At 46.0% G+C, this 17035-nt stretch overlaps 1 protein-coding gene across 4 annotated transcripts in view; it reads left to right on the forward strand.

The window, feature by feature from the left end:
• The window catches only part of GABPB1 (GA binding protein transcription factor subunit beta 1), a 368057-nt gene that overhangs the window by 280139 nt on the left and 70883 nt on the right, over nt 1-17035 (forward strand). For all 4 annotated transcript variants that reach the window (XM_069222548.1, XM_069222545.1, XM_069222547.1 and 1 more), the window contains exon 8: nt 4240-4428. In XM_069222548.1, coding sequence (XP_069078649.1) covers nt 4240-4428 — 189 coding nt within the window. The remainder of the gene's footprint in view (nt 1-4239; nt 4429-17035) is intronic.

Raw genomic sequence — 17035 nt, forward strand, 5'->3', positions numbered from 1 at the left:
CACACACACAGTCAGACACGCACACCCACATACAAACATACACGCACACATCCATACAGACATACCCACAGACACACATGCACTCATTCCCAAAACATGCAACACCCCCGCAAGCATACATGCACTCACACACCCCCTTTACATACATAGATGCACACCCCCATGCACACACACACAACCCCCCCCCCCCGAACGGACCATCAACTTACCTGTTCCGTTGATCCTCTGGGAGGGGACGGGAGCCATGGGGGCTGCTCCGCCGACACCACACCGCCAACAGAACACCCCCACGCCGAATCACAGGACTTGATTCTGTGGGTGGTGTTCTGTTGGCATGGCGGCGAAGGTGGAGCAACATCCACTTCCCCGCTGCCCGCCAGTATGACTGCTGGCGGCTCTCCGTCCGAAAAAGGACGGGGAGCAGCCAACATTCATAATATGCCGAGCGGCAAACCGCCACTACTGGCGGTCTTCCGCACGGCGGTCTTGTAAAAAGACCACAGAGGTTGTAATGACCACCATAGTCTGTTACCTCCTCCATCTGCAAACGTGTAGTCTGCCCTTCACTTCTGTTTGCCTTCACCTGGCAACAGTGGCTGCATATCTTCAAAACAGGCTACACATATCCCTTTTCAGAATACCAGTCATTAAGGCCATGATGGAAGGCCTCAATAGAGACAGCTCACCTCTGGTCCAGCCGGCCCAAAAGTGAAATCTTAATTCTGTTTTCACAAGACTTGTGGGCCCACCTTTTGAGGCCCTCCACTCCCCCCTTCCAATTTCTCTCCTGGAAGGTAGCTTTTCTTGTTGCCATCACTTCACTCAGATGTGAACCTTTCTTTTCAAATACACAGTGATATGGTTGTCCTCCTCACCATCCCCAATTTGCTTTTAAAGGTGGTCTCTTTGTTCCACCTGAACCACCAGTTCATTCATCTTCCCATTTTCTTTCCACAACTTGGCTCTGCTGCGGAACTGGCTTTCCATACCTTAGATGCAAAGTGAGCTCTCACGTACTACACAGACAAGACAAAACATTTCAGAAAGATGCAGCAATGATTTTTCTACACCCCACAAAGGGAGGGATTTATCTAAATCAGGCCTAGCCATAGCCGAAATAAGCTTCTCCCGGTTTGACCACATCTCTGTAAACTCCTGTACAGGGCTCCCTTCTATCAGCAGGGATCTTCAGCATGTCATTGAAACATTTTGAAACCTTTTGAAGTCCTTTTTATTGACTAAGAAATGGGTATCCACCAGTACCACAAATTATACTATGCAAAAGCCAAAAGAGCCTTGCTGACTCCTCTGAGAGCACATTCTATACGAAACAAGGGGACCTCTATGGCCTTCCTGGGAAACATTCCCATAGCTGACATCTGTGAGGCAAGTAAATGGTCACACCACACACCTTCACAAAACACTACTGTGTGGATGTGTTGGTCCACCAACAAGCCAGCGCTGTCCAAACAGTACTCTATACTCATGTTCAATTCTCTGCAACGACATCAGGCTGGCCACTGCTTTTGTGGGGAGAACTACTGTTCAGTTTATGCACAGCATGTGTATCTACAGCCACACATCCCTCAAACTGAAATGTTACTTACCCTGTAAGCATCTGTTTGTGGCACGTAATGCTGTAGATTTACATGTGCCCACCCTTCTCCTCAGATGCCTGTGGGTGTTGCAGTAAAAACTATTTTCCTAATACTCTCCTTAGTGGGGACATCTCTTTCTGTACATTGCTTCGCTCCACCTTCACCTTCACCTGCCGTTCGGGAAAACAATTTAACAATGGTGTCAATGCCCATGCGCATTACCAACAAGAGGAGGAGTCACAATACCTTGTGACTCGAAAGACTTCTTTGAAGAAGAACAACTTGCACATATCCGGGCCCAGAACTAGAATGCAGGAATATGCACAGCATGTACATCTACAGTACTGCATGCCACGAGCTGATGCTTAGAGGATACGTAACATTTTCCTTAATGAACTCTGTTTAATGGGAGAGCTCACATGAACGGTACCTTATACCTAGGTATATTTTATTAACAGTAAATTTGTGATTTGTACAAACTGCACAGCAAATTTATTTATTTTTAATAAGTTTTGTAAGTTTTTCACCTTTTTAGAGGCCTATCATTACTTTTCGCCAGATTGTTTTACCAAGGACTCAACTCTCTTAATAAACATGGCTACAAAAAAATGAAATTACTTCTTGCATTTAGCAAGACTTCCATTACTTTATTTCTTAAGTTAATGTTGATGCCTACTAAAAGAATTTCCAGCATAGAAGTAAGTAAGCAGTAGCAGTTCCTACTCTGATTACATTTCTTAGGTACCTTTGGTACTACCCTTGCTTCTCCTGGTCTCTTGGGCCCTGAAGCCAGCAACAAAAGGACAAAGTAAACTGGGCTCAGATAACCAGTTTATTTTACATAATGTTCTACTCTTTCCTCCATCTTGTCTCCCTCAGAAGCAATTAGAAGACTTCTCAAGCTGTAAGTGTTGTGTTATTTGGGTTCAAAGGGTATATGATCTCAGTACTGCTACATCATCGCTTTGGTCAACAGACACCCATGTGCTCCAGCAATATAACACGTAGGCAGGCCAATTAGATACACAGAAAACAGTGCATGATTTAGTTTACCTTTTGTAGTATCATTCACATTCCTCCCTGAGGCTACCAAACGACGCATCCTTGTGCGCATTGAAAGAGCAGTGTGTCTAATACAATGGCTCATAAAGTCTTAGAGCTGCTTTGGGTATTGTCAGAATGCTATCTTGAGGATGTATACGGAACGTATAGGGAGAAAGTTTAACTTCACAAAGGTGGGTGCACTGTCACCTGTGCTGGAAATCTGTAGGCCCAGGGCTTCTTTGGCAGCTATTTGTGGCACAGAGATTTGGGGTAACAATGAGGTGTCTAGGCACACACACCAATTGAAAAGGATCCTTAGGAAATTGTTTTCTATTTACCAACTAGTCCCCCACTCCTACTTTTGAGATTTGATCTTGGGTTAAATAGCATCCATCAGGTGGTCCCTCTTAAACCACTTATTTATTGGGTGCGGCTTTGGATAATCCCACATCTAACAATCTACAGGGAATCTTTATTAGATCTTATTTCCTGTGACAAACAACTTGTCACCCCAGGACTAATTAAGATTAAGAACACCTGTAACGTCTTTAGAAAGGGCAACCTGTGGGGCTCACCCGGTGATATAACCAAGGCTGATATTCCCAAATCGAAACTACTATATTGGGAGAATATATTTGATTCTATTTGGGTGCAACGATCATTGGGGAGATAGACAAAGCAGTTTAGGTCCCATAAACCCAGCCCGTGGTTTGAATCCTTTATTGACAGGATTTTTCCGTTTCAAGGTAAGAGTATTTATGTGCAATTTCGCTATAGTACACTTTTGTTAAGGTCCATAACTGCGAAATTGGATAAAACAGGTAATGTCCCCGTTCACTGCCCCCACTGCTTAGTGTTTAAAGAAACGGAAGAACATTTCTTGTTCTTCTGTCAGCTGTATGTGCATCCCAGAAAAAAAGTGGATTATAGCACTGTGCAGGATATGGGAAATGAAGCATCATTGGGAAGCGATGAGAATTTTGAAATCAGATACGAGGAAGTGTGTTGTATTAGCTGTCCAAATTTTTGCAATGGGCTCTGAAGATCAGCGCTACTCCCTTTGCGAGTTTGAAAACTTTTTTTGTTTAAGTGAAGGGATGGCCTACATGTATAGGGACAGTAAAAAACTAACTACATTAATTGGTACATTCAGGGAAGTGTCTTTCGATGTTGTTTTGTTTTTAGACTTTTATGCTAGTGATTAATTTGTTGATGGTTTCCTTTTATAAGAATGATGAGTGATTATCTCACTCTGTAATTAATTTTCGTGATTTTAATATATTTAAACTTTTGTTCATTGTAATATTATGTGTGAATTATTTTTATGGCTGTCTCTTCCGAAATAAAGTTATATCTATCTATACGGAATGTAGAGTCTAGTCATGGTTCTTTTCCCTTACAGCAGCTTTTCATGTATGAAAAATAAATTGAAAAAAATAAGGCTGTGCAGAAGTTTTTTTTTTAAATACATCACTGATGATTAATTTGTACTATGTATTCTAGCTTTCAAAAGCACCATTCCGTGTTATACATTTTTGAATTTCAATAATTTCGTTACTTTAGAGATCAAAAGGTAAACTTATGAACCCTCTTTCAGTGGTGGCTTCTGAAGAAGTGGTGACTGCAGAATCTGTAGATGGGGCGATACAACAGGTTGTAAGTTCCGGAGGCCAGCAAGTTATTACAATTGTCACAGATGGCATTCATCTCAGCAATCTACAATCTGGAATCCAAAATAGTGGCATTGGGCAGCCAATTATTGTAACAATGCCAGATGGACAGCAAGGTTAGTTAAAACTGAAGCATTATTAACTTTGTGAAAACGTACTTCATGTAGATCGTTATATATTCAAATGTTTATATATAATTATTCTATTTATGGCTGTACTACATTGTCTGTTTTATCATATGTTGCATTATCCATCATTAGCTAAAGTGTTTGACAACTTTTGCAATTTGTCACCCTGTATATTTTTGTGTTTTGGCTTTGAAAAAAAGGAATTGAGAAATCGAGTGTTAAGTAGCAATAGAATGTATTCCCCCTTTATGTGACCGCTTCTGCAGCATTGTAAAGTATTTTTGACCGATTATTTTTGTTAAACTTGCTGTTGTAGCATTTTAGACCAGCATCTCTTTACCCCCGCTACAGGATGCTTGAGATGACTTTGCAGCACAAGACAGAATTAGAGCGCTTCTCTAGTTGAAATCTCACGTGGCAGTTGAGCAGTTGGGTGCATCCATTACCTGCTACCAAGTCGGAGCTTAGCGTGGATTTATGACACTCTGGTTGATACATCACTTTAATTCCCTTACAACCCCCTGCTCCATCCCGATCCTTTGTATTTTACTATTTCATGATTGCGTCACTTTTCGTACAACGCTTCGCATATGCAACACACAATCTTCTCTGCCTCCCACCCCCCAACTCTGAGACAGCTACCATATAAGTGGTCCACGACGCCCTTCAGATATGTAACTTCTCTGCAGCCTTCAACACTGTTGATCACCATATTGTTACTTATACCTTGGCTGACAGAATGAACTCTGATTGAGCTGTTCATCACTGTTGGAAGCATATTTGAAGAACAGACCCCAGTTTGTCGAAATAAGCTTCTCCCAGTTTGACCACATCTCTGTAAACTCCTGTACAGGGCTCCCTTCTGTCAGCATGGATCTTCAGCATGTCATTAAAACATTTTGAAACCTTTTGAAGTCCTTTTTATTGACTAAGAAATGGGTATCCACCAGTACCACAAATTATACCAAGTCAAACTGAAGGTTTTGCTATTGCCCTACTGTAAGTATTCCTTACTCCCAATTAAGCTTGCATAGTTAGTCCCTCTCAATGTAAACTTAGCCAAAAGACACTTTGTCCTCACTACAAATGCCATCTAAAAGTACCATCGTCAGGAACGGCTTTATAAATGTAATATATATGGGTTCACACCAAAAAATGTTAAATCCCCGATATTTTCCCGTTGACTCAATTCTTATCTCCAAGACTCACACTGTGCATGTAAGAACTGGTGTCAACTTACCTTGCTCTGCAAAAAAATGCCTTTCCTCCCAGACGGCGTCTTCCAAATAGTCTGACAGGGCCTGTTACTGTCTCACCTCAATGAAATTTAACTCCCTGGCACCCATCTGACGCCTCTGAAAAGCATTCACCATTCAGAGACTCAGTACATTAAATAGATTGTAAAATTTCATTTAATGATTCAAATGCTTATAAATCTTTAGTGTATGCCCTAGTGCCTGATATTCAAGATCAACACATGCTGAACGATAAGCAAGGTACACAAGTAGCATTGCTTGACTAGAGCGGTGGGAAACATTGAAAATTCATGAAAATATACCTGCTGGAATATCATGTGAAGGCATACCTTGCATTCAAAAGGCTGATGAGTTAACAGTAGGAAACTCGTTTGAGGAGAAACTAGGTCCCTACTGTGAGTTTACTGTGTCCATGTGACGTTTTCTGCTCAAATCGGTCTCCCGCATTTCTCCCACGCTGAAAGGAGCTTAAGAACATGTGAAATTTTGCACAAGTGAAATATCATGAAAGATGCCAGGCTTTTTCCTGCTACGTGGCAAAGGTATGAAACTCCATTCCAATTGAATTTCAACATTAGCTTTCCCTCCTCCGCATCAGACATAAACTCAAGACCTCTCCCTTTAAACACCTTAATGGCAGATTATTACAAAGCTGCTAGGTACAGCATTTGTCCCCAGTTTGCTCGTGCACCTTTATCCCTTATCATGAATGTTGAACCCCACCATCCCCACGTTACCACCTGCCCTGTACTCTGGGTTGTTTACCATGAAAATCTGCTTACCTTTTTGTATCTATCCTCTGTTGTTCAGTGTTCTTTAATTCTCTTGCTAGGTTAATACAGTACATACCTATACAAGCATGCCTAGGGAACGAACACACACATACACACATCCCCCATCCCCCGAAATGTACACACAAAAGTACATTGGCGTACAAATATGTAAACACAGCAGCTCGGCAGAGAGTTATACATTGTAAGGCATTAATTAGTAGAGACTGGAGAGAGAGGCATGCACTGTTACACAGACATTCGTCTGCAGAGAAACACACAGCCACAGCATGGGAGACACACACACACACACACACACACACACACACACACACACACACACACACACACACACACACACACACACACACACACACACACACACACACACACACACACACACACACACACACACACACACACACACACACACACACACACACCCCCCCCCCCCCCCCCCCCCCCCCCCCCCAGATATATGGGCTAAAGATAGTTCAACCACTCATTTGCCACGAGAAGGAAGGTATAACCCATGCTGCAGTGCTTTGCAGTCTGAGCTATAATCACAAGGTAGGTAGGCTTTGAAAGTTGGCATACCCTAAGAGTGCAAATGGCACATGTGCAGTTTACACTGTGGCTGCAGATCAGAGGAAACACTAAACATAGTATGCCACAGATATAAAAATTAAAACATGTTATAGACTGCATTCTTACCTATAAGGTGATAGCCTCTTTGGAAGTCAAATTAACACTGTTTCAACAGACTTTAGTGTGAGTGGCCAACACGGTTACCTACCTTTTTATTCTTATTAAATATTAGCTTTTGGTTTTATTATTTTGACCTCGCATTTGCTTGTATGCACAACAATAATAAAATTCACTTTTAGAATTAACTTAGTTTTTTTAACTGATTTTACAACTGCCTACAGCACAAGATCAACTGGTCCTATTGAGTAAGGAAGAATGATACTGATAACAGTTACAGACATGAAATGTGTCTCTTTTTGCTTCACTTATGCATAGATACATTGGTTGAAGTAACCGAAAATTAACCCCCCGACCCTGACTCTCCCTCCCTTTGACCCTGGAGAATGCCCCCTTCCCGAGTTCAGTAGTACAGTGTGAAACAGCAAGGTCACATTGTTAGCTAGATATGAACACCAGTCCATCTGCCCGTTATTAGGCTACCTGTGCAGGCGTGGGAGTGATATTTGTGACCCATAGTATCTTGGGCCCATTATCTCCATTAATTTTGTTGATAGTGTATGCAGGTATGATTCCATAGTGACCCAAAGCTATTACATTTGCTAGGCAGCCCCAGTAAAATCTTTTCCAAGCATAATACGAACACCATGCAGTAAGGTTTTATTGGTGGATGTATCTTCTGTGCCCCCCCCCAGAGGCTCAGATTTGCTTGCTTTGGCTTGACCTAGCAGGAGGAAGATGTGTCTACCTCTGCTATTTTAAAAAGTAGAAAAGACTGTCTGCCTGTCCTACAATATTGCTGGGGGCCTTATCAGTTAAGCCCATAAATTCGATTGATATTATTGATGAAATCCTTCCAGTACCTCTGGAGTTTGGGGCAGTTGCAGAGCAAATGAAGAAGTGACCTAGGGTTACTATTGTTCCTCCAATAGAGGTATTTTTTGTTGGTGTCCCAGCTACGTACCGTATTTGGGGTAAATGACCAATTGGTCTCAATGTATGTGTCTCTCTCATTGGTGCACTAGAGGTCCTTAACTAGGGTCTTGCAAGTATTTCTGCCCATTCTGTTTGTCCTCTCAAGTTACGCCTCCCACCGTAACTGTCACTCTACGGAGTGGTTTTGGATTCATGAGCTTTATAGAGTTTGGGCATGAGTCATCTATCTTCAGCTTTAAAAGAAATCCATCTTCAAGAAGAAGTCATGGTTTCACGTTCTTGTGGTCACCCAGTCTTGAACTTGAAAATAGCAGTCTCTCAGTTTTAGGTTGGCTATAATCCTTTCTGACCTGTTTAGCTTACTTAATGGCTTTGGTATCAAATCAACTACCTGGATAAAATTGTCTGGTTGCCACTCCAGAACTGACTTTGATCCATGCCTGGGCTGAAGTCTGGGTTCTCTAGAGTAGGCATAAGAGGGAATGGATAAGTAGAGAGCCCTTCACAAATCATGACCATGTTCAATGAGATTAATGTAGCACATGTAACGGGAAGAGTAGCGGCCCCACAAGCTGAAGCGTCTAGGCAACCATTGGATCTTCCAGATGTGATCAGTATATACACAAAAGGGTTTCCCAAAATAATAATTACTAGATGTGGAAAAGAGGGAACAACAACCAAACAGAAATAAGCTTGCCCGCTCAACCTGTGTACATTCATTTAAGGGATCAATCTCAACTGAAGTGACACGAAACAAAATTTACTTTTCTTTACATTTTTTTTTCTCCATATTTGCTTCTTTACAGAATTTTCGAAAATCACATTTTTGCCAATTAATCATGCTAAATGTAATATTTAAACCTTACATAAAACTTGGATAAATCAATACAATAGTATACATCAGCAAATCACCCCACTCGCTAGTCACTCTCTCTCATGCATTCTTTCTGTTCAAGTCTCATAGGCTCCCAGATCACAGTACTTTTGCACCAGCAAACAAAGAGACCATTTCTCTTTGGCCCTCAGTTGATGCCTTTTGTGCTGGGTACTCCTCTAGATTGATCAACGCATGTTTCGGTGGAATGACATCACTTCCATCCACCTTCGCAAGGACCTACTTATTTCATAAATTTTTCAATCCAACAAGCGTGGGAATCTATATGCTAAAGTTATTATTTTGATGGGGTAAACTACCCATATCCATAGTTTCCAAATATGTGTGCCTGATGCAATCTCACTGTAGAGAGGTGCATACACCCACCTTCAAAAGGTTCACCATCCAGATCCTTTACTGCTTTTATCCATCTGAAGACTTGGCATCCAATAACCAAGTTGATCTTCATGAGCGTTCTCATGTAGGGTATCAGTGATACCTGCTTGCCCTGTATTCCAATTGCAGCTAGCGTCATCCAAGTTTCACAGCTATGTGCAGCTCCTCATAAGTCCGGAAAGTGCAGAGTTAGTGGCTTGCGTGTCAAATATCCTGCCTATATATAATTGGCTGGCTGTCACTTCAGAAATAACTTTGATCAATACCCGGGTTGAAGTCTGGGTTCGCTATAATAGGGTTAAGAGGGGATGGATAATAAGCAAGCCCCTTATGAACTATGACCCTGTTCCATGATATTAATGTAGCACGTGTAACGGAGGCCTCACGAGCGGGAGCGCCTAGGCAACCAGTGGATCTTCCAGATGTGATCGCCTGCAATCATCTGGTCCACAAAACACCAGGTCTTCTCTGTGGCCATCCTCCCCATTTCATCATGTATCAACTGCCAAGTTGTATGTAGGAGTGTACGCAAGTGAGAATGTCTGAGAAAGTAGTGTTCTTATGTGATGAGGACCATTCCTTTGCCCATTACAAAACAATCTTGGGCTTGTATACATCTAGTAGAATGTGTATAAATAGCCATTTGAGGTAAAGTATAATGTTTTCTGCCTCAGATAGCAGTGGTGTTCCCTAATCTGGATATTCTGTCTTCTGAAGTGATTTTTCCAGGTCTTGAAGATGGGTTTGTGAGTCCGTGTTTTGATCACATAAAGTAATTAGATGTTGGTCCTTAGCTTCCAGTTCACAAACCCTGGTGTCTTTGGATTCTTCAAGGAATTCCACTCTGTGTCCCAAGGGTGTGATATTTTGTTTAATATCCTGCAGATCTTTGGAGACTGTTGTTCAGATGAGCTGTATTGTCTCAGATGCTTTTGCATAGTTTCACCATGAATGATCTGGTGATCAGAGCAGTTTTAGGAATGTCATCTTCCATCATCATGGGGTTTGTTCGTTGCTGCATGTCTGTTTGCTGGGATCACTCTCTGGTGCACTAGCCTTTTATACTAGGGTCTTTTTGGTGTTTCCAGAGGTCATTGTGCGGAATCTGCTTGGAGGATGCACAGCCTTGTATGTTGTAGAATTCTTGCAGGATCTGCAGAACCAATGTTGCAGTGGGAGCCTTTCCACCAGAAGCAGACTTGTCTCGGTTCCAAAGCAGACCAGCAGCGGTTCCAGAGGCCAGAGTTAGAAGATGTCTAGCAGAGAGTTTCTTGTAGAGTCTTGCTCAACGATTCGGAGGGCCCACCCACGGTTTAACCCTTAAGTAACCCTAAAAGGGGGTTGGTCACTGTCTGTAGTGACCCACCTATCAGATGGGGTCAGGGATGTCATTACCTGGCCTAACCAGTAAGATGCTCACAGAGCCTTCTGCACATCTTGCTTCCAAGATAGCAGAATCAACCACCCACCTGGCAGAGCTCTGTGCACCTTCTAGGGGGAGGAGCTGACTGGGGGTCGACACTCCCCTGTCCTTTGTGTGGTTTTGCCCCAGAGCGGGGACCATGTGTCCCTGCACTGGTGAAAACCAGTTTATGCAAGGAGAGCACCAAACGTGCCCTTCAAAGCAGTCTGTTGGTGCAGAGAGGCCACTCCACCGCAGCCCAGTGACACCTAGTTCTAAAGGAGAGGTCACAGTTCCATCCTACAGGAAACCCTTTGTTCTGTCTTTCCCCTGCTCGAGCTGGATGAGCAGCAGAAGGGCAGAACAGTGTCTGGGGTCTGCAGCAGCGTGTGCTCTTCTAAGGAACCCCAAGAGTACATGGTATCATGCAACTAACACTGTAATCTGTGTTTTTGCATGATTCTGACATGTTTAATACCAAACATGCCTAGGTTCGGAGAAACCATTATTTAGGTGGACTACTCATACTTAAACAGTGTCCACTGCACATCTTAAAATGGCTTCCCCGCAGTTACAAAGCCCGGAAAATGGAGTCTAGGGTTTGTAGGAGTACTCTGCTCATGCAGGATTACCCTCACACTTAAGGACATGCACCCTGCCCTTGGTCTGAAGGGCCTACCAGAAGGTTGACTTACAGAGCTTAAGTGCAGTGACTGCAATATAAGGCAAGCCTTATATCGGGGGTGCAACGGTTCATGCACCATTTCATGCAGGTTGGATTGGTAGGAAGCAAGATGGGAGAAGGATCATCCTCCGGTGCGGCAGCATTGTATGTGTGGTAGCTTTGCGAGGGCGATGTGTGCTGAGCAAAGGTTCCTTATCGGTTGGTGGAGGTGAAGGTGGTGGTTCAGGTAGGTGGGTCCTTGGTTATGGAGGGCTTTGAAGGCATTGATCAGGAAGCATCTTTTCTGGACCGGGAGCCAGTGGAGGTCCTTCAGGTGCTGGGTGATGTGGGTTCTCTTGGGCAGGTAGAGGATCAGTCTGGCAGCTGCGTTCTGGATTGTCTGAAGTCTTTGCATGACTTCACTAATGGTGCCTGCGTGTAGTGCTTTGCTGTAGTTCAGTCAGCTAGTGATGAGGGCCTGCGTCAGTCTTCCTCGTACCACTTAAAGATCTTGCGGAACAGGTTGAGGAAACGGTGTTGACCTGGCGTTTCATGGAGAGTTTGTCTTTGATAATGATGCGGAGGTTGCGGGTGTGATCTTTTGGTCGGAGCTCTGCTGGCCACCAGGAGTTGTTCCAGAAAATTGAGGGTCTGCCGAAGATCAGAACCTCTGTTTTGTCCATGTTGAGCTTCAGGCACTTGTGCTTCATCCAGGCGGGTACGTTCTTCATATAGTTGTAGAAGTTAGTCTTCGTCTTTGTGGAGTCTTTTGAGAGCAAGAGGATGAGCTGTGTCCCCTCAGCTTAGGAGATGTCCTGCGATCTCACAATGCCTGCGAGTGGTGTCATGTAGACATTGACGAGTGTTGGGCTTAGGGAGGAGTCCTGGGGGACACCGCAGATGCTGTGCTTGACCTGTGAGGCGAAGGGGGGAGGTGGACTTTCTGGGTGCCTCCCGTAAGAAAGGATGCTATCCATCTGAGCACATCGTCCGTGATACCAGTTGGCGTAGCTGGTTCATCAGTGTGTGGTGGAAGACGGTGTCATAGGTGGCGCAGAGGTTGAGCAGGATTAGGGTGGCTGCTTCACCTCTGTCGAACAGGGCGTGGATGTCATCTGTTGCCGTGATCAGAACTTCTTGGTGCTGTGATTGGCTCTGAAGCCTGATTGGGAGGGTCTAACAGGTGTTGTCTCTCCAGGTGTTCGGTGAGTTGGAGGTTAATGGACTTTGGAGCAGAGAGATTCTGCGATAATTCTGGAGCTCACTGGTGTCTGCAGAGGCTTCTTGAGGAGGGGTCTGATCTCTGTGCGTTTCCAGGCTTCTGGAAGAGTGGCCATGGTTAACGAGACATTGAGGATGATGGTGAGCTGGCAGCTGATTTGGTCTGAGGTTGAAGATCCTGTGGGAGCAGGGGTTGGTGGGTGCTCCCGAGTGGATGGAGCTCATGAGTGTGATCATGTTCAGTGTGCTGATTTGTCCCCATGCATTGAGCGGGAGGTCGGCAGTGGAGGTTGATGGCATGCAGGGAAGGTCAGAAGGTTGGGGATCGAAGTTATTATAGGTGGCTTCTATCTTGTGGAAGTGGTCGGCAAGGGCATCGCAAAGTTCTTGTTGGGGGGTATGGTTTTTGATGGATGATGGGCAGGCAAACTCTAACAATAGTGAAGAATTCCTTAGTTTGGTTGGTGCTGTTCTCGATCCAGCGGGTCAGGGCCTCCTTTTTGTGGCTTTGATCTGGCAGTGGTAGTCATTGAGGGCCATTTTGAAGATGGCTTGGTCGGTGTGGTTCTAGCGCCATCTTCTCTCCAGTTGTTTGAACCTGTGTTTTGATTTGTTGAGTTCCAGGGTCTGGGGGTTTTGGCTGATTTGGTTGGGGTGATCAGGTGGTCGGCGATTGTGATCCAGTCTTTAAAGTTCTGTACTGCCTGATCCAAGATGATAGTGATTTTGGGCTGTGAGGTGCTGAGGGCATCAGTCCATTGCTGCTGAGTGACCTTGGCCCAGCCATGAGAGGGGGTTACTGTGGTGGATGGGGTTGTTGCAGGGGGGGATCTGGTGAGGGTGAAGTGTACGATGTAGTGGTCCACACAGTGAGTTCTGTGGTTTGGCTGTAGCTGGTTCTGTTGCTGGTCCTGAAGATGGTGTCGGTGACCAGCTGCTTGAAGCTGATGGTGTTCAGTCTTTTCAGTAGGTTGGTGGAGTTGGGGTCGTGGGATCGTCCCAAGGGGTAGTTGAGGACTCCTAGGAAGATGTAGTGATCGGATTCAATGGCAAGCAAGGTGATGAATTTAGTGATGGAGTCGTTGAGGCCGGTTCTTGATCCTGGTGATCTGTATGCAAGGGTGCCTTGATGGTGGTATTGTCGACAGCATGGAGCTGGAAGTTCATGTGTTCCATGATGGGTGATGGTGCAGGTAATTGATTCCTTGTGTATGATGGTGGTGTCACCTCCGTGCCTGTTGGTGCACCCGGGAGGTGTTGCCGTGAGGATGTCCGGGGCAGAGACGGGGGTGAGCCAGGTCTCTGTGATGAGGGTTACGTCAGGGGCAAGGGTGGGGATGGTATCCCAGACTTTGGTTGCATGTTTGCAGAATGATCTGGTGTTGAGCAGGATGTTCCTGAGTTGTTCTGGGCTGTCTCGTCAATGGGGATGGCGAGGTGTTAGTGGCAATGATGTTGGTCAGTTCTTGGGTGTAGTATCAGCAGTGGGTGCAGGAGAATGGTTCTGTGTGGTGATGTGAGGCAGCAGTTGTTGGTGCATCCAGGATCGAGAGCATGGAGATTTGTGGAGTAGTATCTGTGGGGGGCAAGTTGGACTCTTTCCCACAGCAGCCTCCATAAGTAGTCCTGGGAGGAGGGAGGGGCTGGCAGGGAGGGCAGAGGGCTGCAGGCGAGGGAGGGGAAAGAAACAGGCAACAAAAGGTGCTCAACAAGGAGGCAAAACAGAACGGGGCAACTAAGGGTCCTGAAAAACAAGACTATCAATCAATCAAGGATTTATAGAGCACACTATTCACCCGTTAAGGGTCTCAAGGCGCTGGGAGGGGGGGGGGGGAGAGGGGTACTGGTCAGAGAGCCATGTCTTGAGGCATTTCCTGAATGTCAAGAGGTCTTGGGTCTGGCGAAGGGGGAGCGGTAGGGAGTTCCAGGTCTTGGCAGCTAGGTGAGAGAAGGATCTTCCTCTGGTGGTGGTGCAGTGGATGCGGGGGATGGAGGCGAGGCTGGCGGAGTGAAGTTTGCGGGTGGGGGTGTGGAAGGTGAGTCTGTCATTGAAGTAGGCTGGGCCTGTGTCGTGGAGGGCCTTGTGTGCGTGGATGAGGAGTTTGAAGGTGATCCTCTTTGATACTGGTAGCCAGTGAAGATCTCTGAGGTGGGGGGAAATGTGGTCGCGGCGTGGGATGTCCAGAATGAGGTGGGCAGATGCATTCTGGATTCTTTGCAGCTTTGTTAGGAGTTTGGTTGTTATTCCTGCATATAGGGTGTTTCCGTAGTCCAATCGGCTGCTGACCAGGGCGTGGGTAACAGTTGTCCTGGTTTCAACAGGAATCCACTTGAAGATTTTACGGAGCATGCAGGGAGTGTTGTAGCAGGAAGAGGAGATGGCATTGACCTGCTGAGTCATGCTGACTGTGGAGTCCAAGATGAAGCCTAGTTTGCGTGTGTGGGTGGTGGATGAGAGCGCGGTTCCTAAGGAGGTGGGCCACCAGGAGTCATTCCAAGTTGAGGGCCAAAGATGAGGATTTCTGTCTTGTCTGTGTTTAACTTGAGGTGGCTTGATTCCATCCAGCTGGCGATGGCGTGAAGTCCATTGTGGAGGTTGTTCTTTGCAGTTGTAGGGTCTTTCGTGAGGGAGAGGATGAGCTGAGTGTCGTCTGCATAGGAAACTATGTTGATGTGGTGGGTTCGTGCGATGTTGGCGAGGGGGGGCCATGTAAACGTTGAAGAGCGTGGGGCTGAGCGAAGATCCTTGGGGAACGCCACAGATGATTCTGGAGGCTTCTGACAGGAACGGTGGGAGGCGGACTCTCTGGGTTCTGCCTGAGAGAAATGACGAGATCCAGTCGAGTGCCTTGTCGCGGATTCCAGCGTTGTGGAGGCGTGTGCGGAGAGTGTGATGACATACCGTGTCAAAAGCTGCGGATGGGTCCAGGAGGATGAGTGCTGCTGTTTCTCCTTCGACGACCATAGTCCTAATGTCCTCTGTGGCAGCAATGAGTGCAGTCTCAGTGCTGTGGTTTCTGCGGAATCCGAATTGGGAGGTGTTGAGTACCTTGCTGTCTTCCAGGAACCGGGATAGTTGGCTGTTTACGATTTTTTCAATGACCTTGGCTGGGAAGGGGAGGAGGGAGATCGGCCGGTAGTTCTTGGGGTCATCTGGGTCTGCCTTTGGTTTCTTCAGCAGGGCATTGATTTCTTCGTGCTTCCATCTTTCTAGGAAGGTGGCTGACTCGAAGGAGCTGTTGATGGTTTTGCAGAGGTGGGGGGCGATGATGATGTTTGCCTTATTGAAGATATGGTGTGGGCAGGGGTCCGATGGTGATCCAGAGTGGATGGAGACCATGGTGGTGGCAGTGTCCTCTATGTTGACGGGGTCCAGGTGTGGAGGAGGTGGGTGTTGCTTGGAGCATTGGGTTCTTGGGTGTTTGTAGTCAGCTGGTGGGTCTGGGGTTTGAAGCTATTGTGGATTTCTTCTATCTTTCGATGGAAGTGGGTTGCCAGTGAGTTGCAGAACTCCTGTGATGGTAGGGGTTCGTTGGAGCAGGTCCTGGGGGTGGAGAGCTCATTGACGATGCCGAAGAGCTCTTTACTGTTGTGAGCGTTAGCGTCAATGCAGTTTTTAAAGTGGGTCCTTTTGGTGGTGCGGATCAGTTGGTGATGTTTGCGTAGGGCATCCTTGAAAGCAATGTGGTTGGAGTTGGTAGGGTCAAGGTGCCAGGTTTTTTCCGTTCTGCAACATAGCCGTTTGGATTCCTGTAGTTCTGGGGTGAACCAGCTGGCCTTGATTCTGTGGGAGGTGTTTTTTTTTTTTTTTTGAGCGGTGCGAGGGTGTTGGCGCAATCTTCTATACAGTGATGGAGGTTGGTGGTGGCTGTGTTGGGGTCCGGGGTCCCAGGGCGTGAGGCCCGGGCGAGAGTGGAGATCAGTTGATCCGTTGATATTTTGCTCCAGTTGCGTCTGGGGGGTAGTGTGCGGTGGTGGTGAGTGACTGGTTTTTGGTAGGAGAAGTGGATGCAGCGGTGGTCTGTCCAGCTGAGTTCGGTGGTGTGGCTGAAAGAGATGTGGTTGCTGGCTGAGAACACTGGGTCGAGTGTGTGGCTTGCGGAGTGGGTGGGTGTAGTGACGAGTTGGCAAGGTTGTCGATTAGGTTGGTGGTGTTGATATCGTTGTTATTTTCTAGGTGGAAGTTTAGGTCGCCGAGGAGGATGTAGTCTGTTGAGGCGAGGGCTTGGGAGCTGATGTCGTGGGCGATGTCGCTGCAGAACTGGGGTCTTGGTCCAGGGGGTTTGTAGACCAGTGTTCCTCTGAGTGTGTTGTTGGCGTTGATGTGGATTTTGAAGTGGAGGTGCTCGGCGGAGTTGATGGTGTTGTGGG

The sequence above is a fragment of the Pleurodeles waltl genome, chromosome 3_1 (genome assembly GCF_031143425.1).
Source record: "Pleurodeles waltl isolate 20211129_DDA chromosome 3_1, aPleWal1.hap1.20221129, whole genome shotgun sequence".
Classification (NCBI taxonomy): Eukaryota; Metazoa; Chordata; class Amphibia; order Caudata; family Salamandridae; genus Pleurodeles; species Pleurodeles waltl.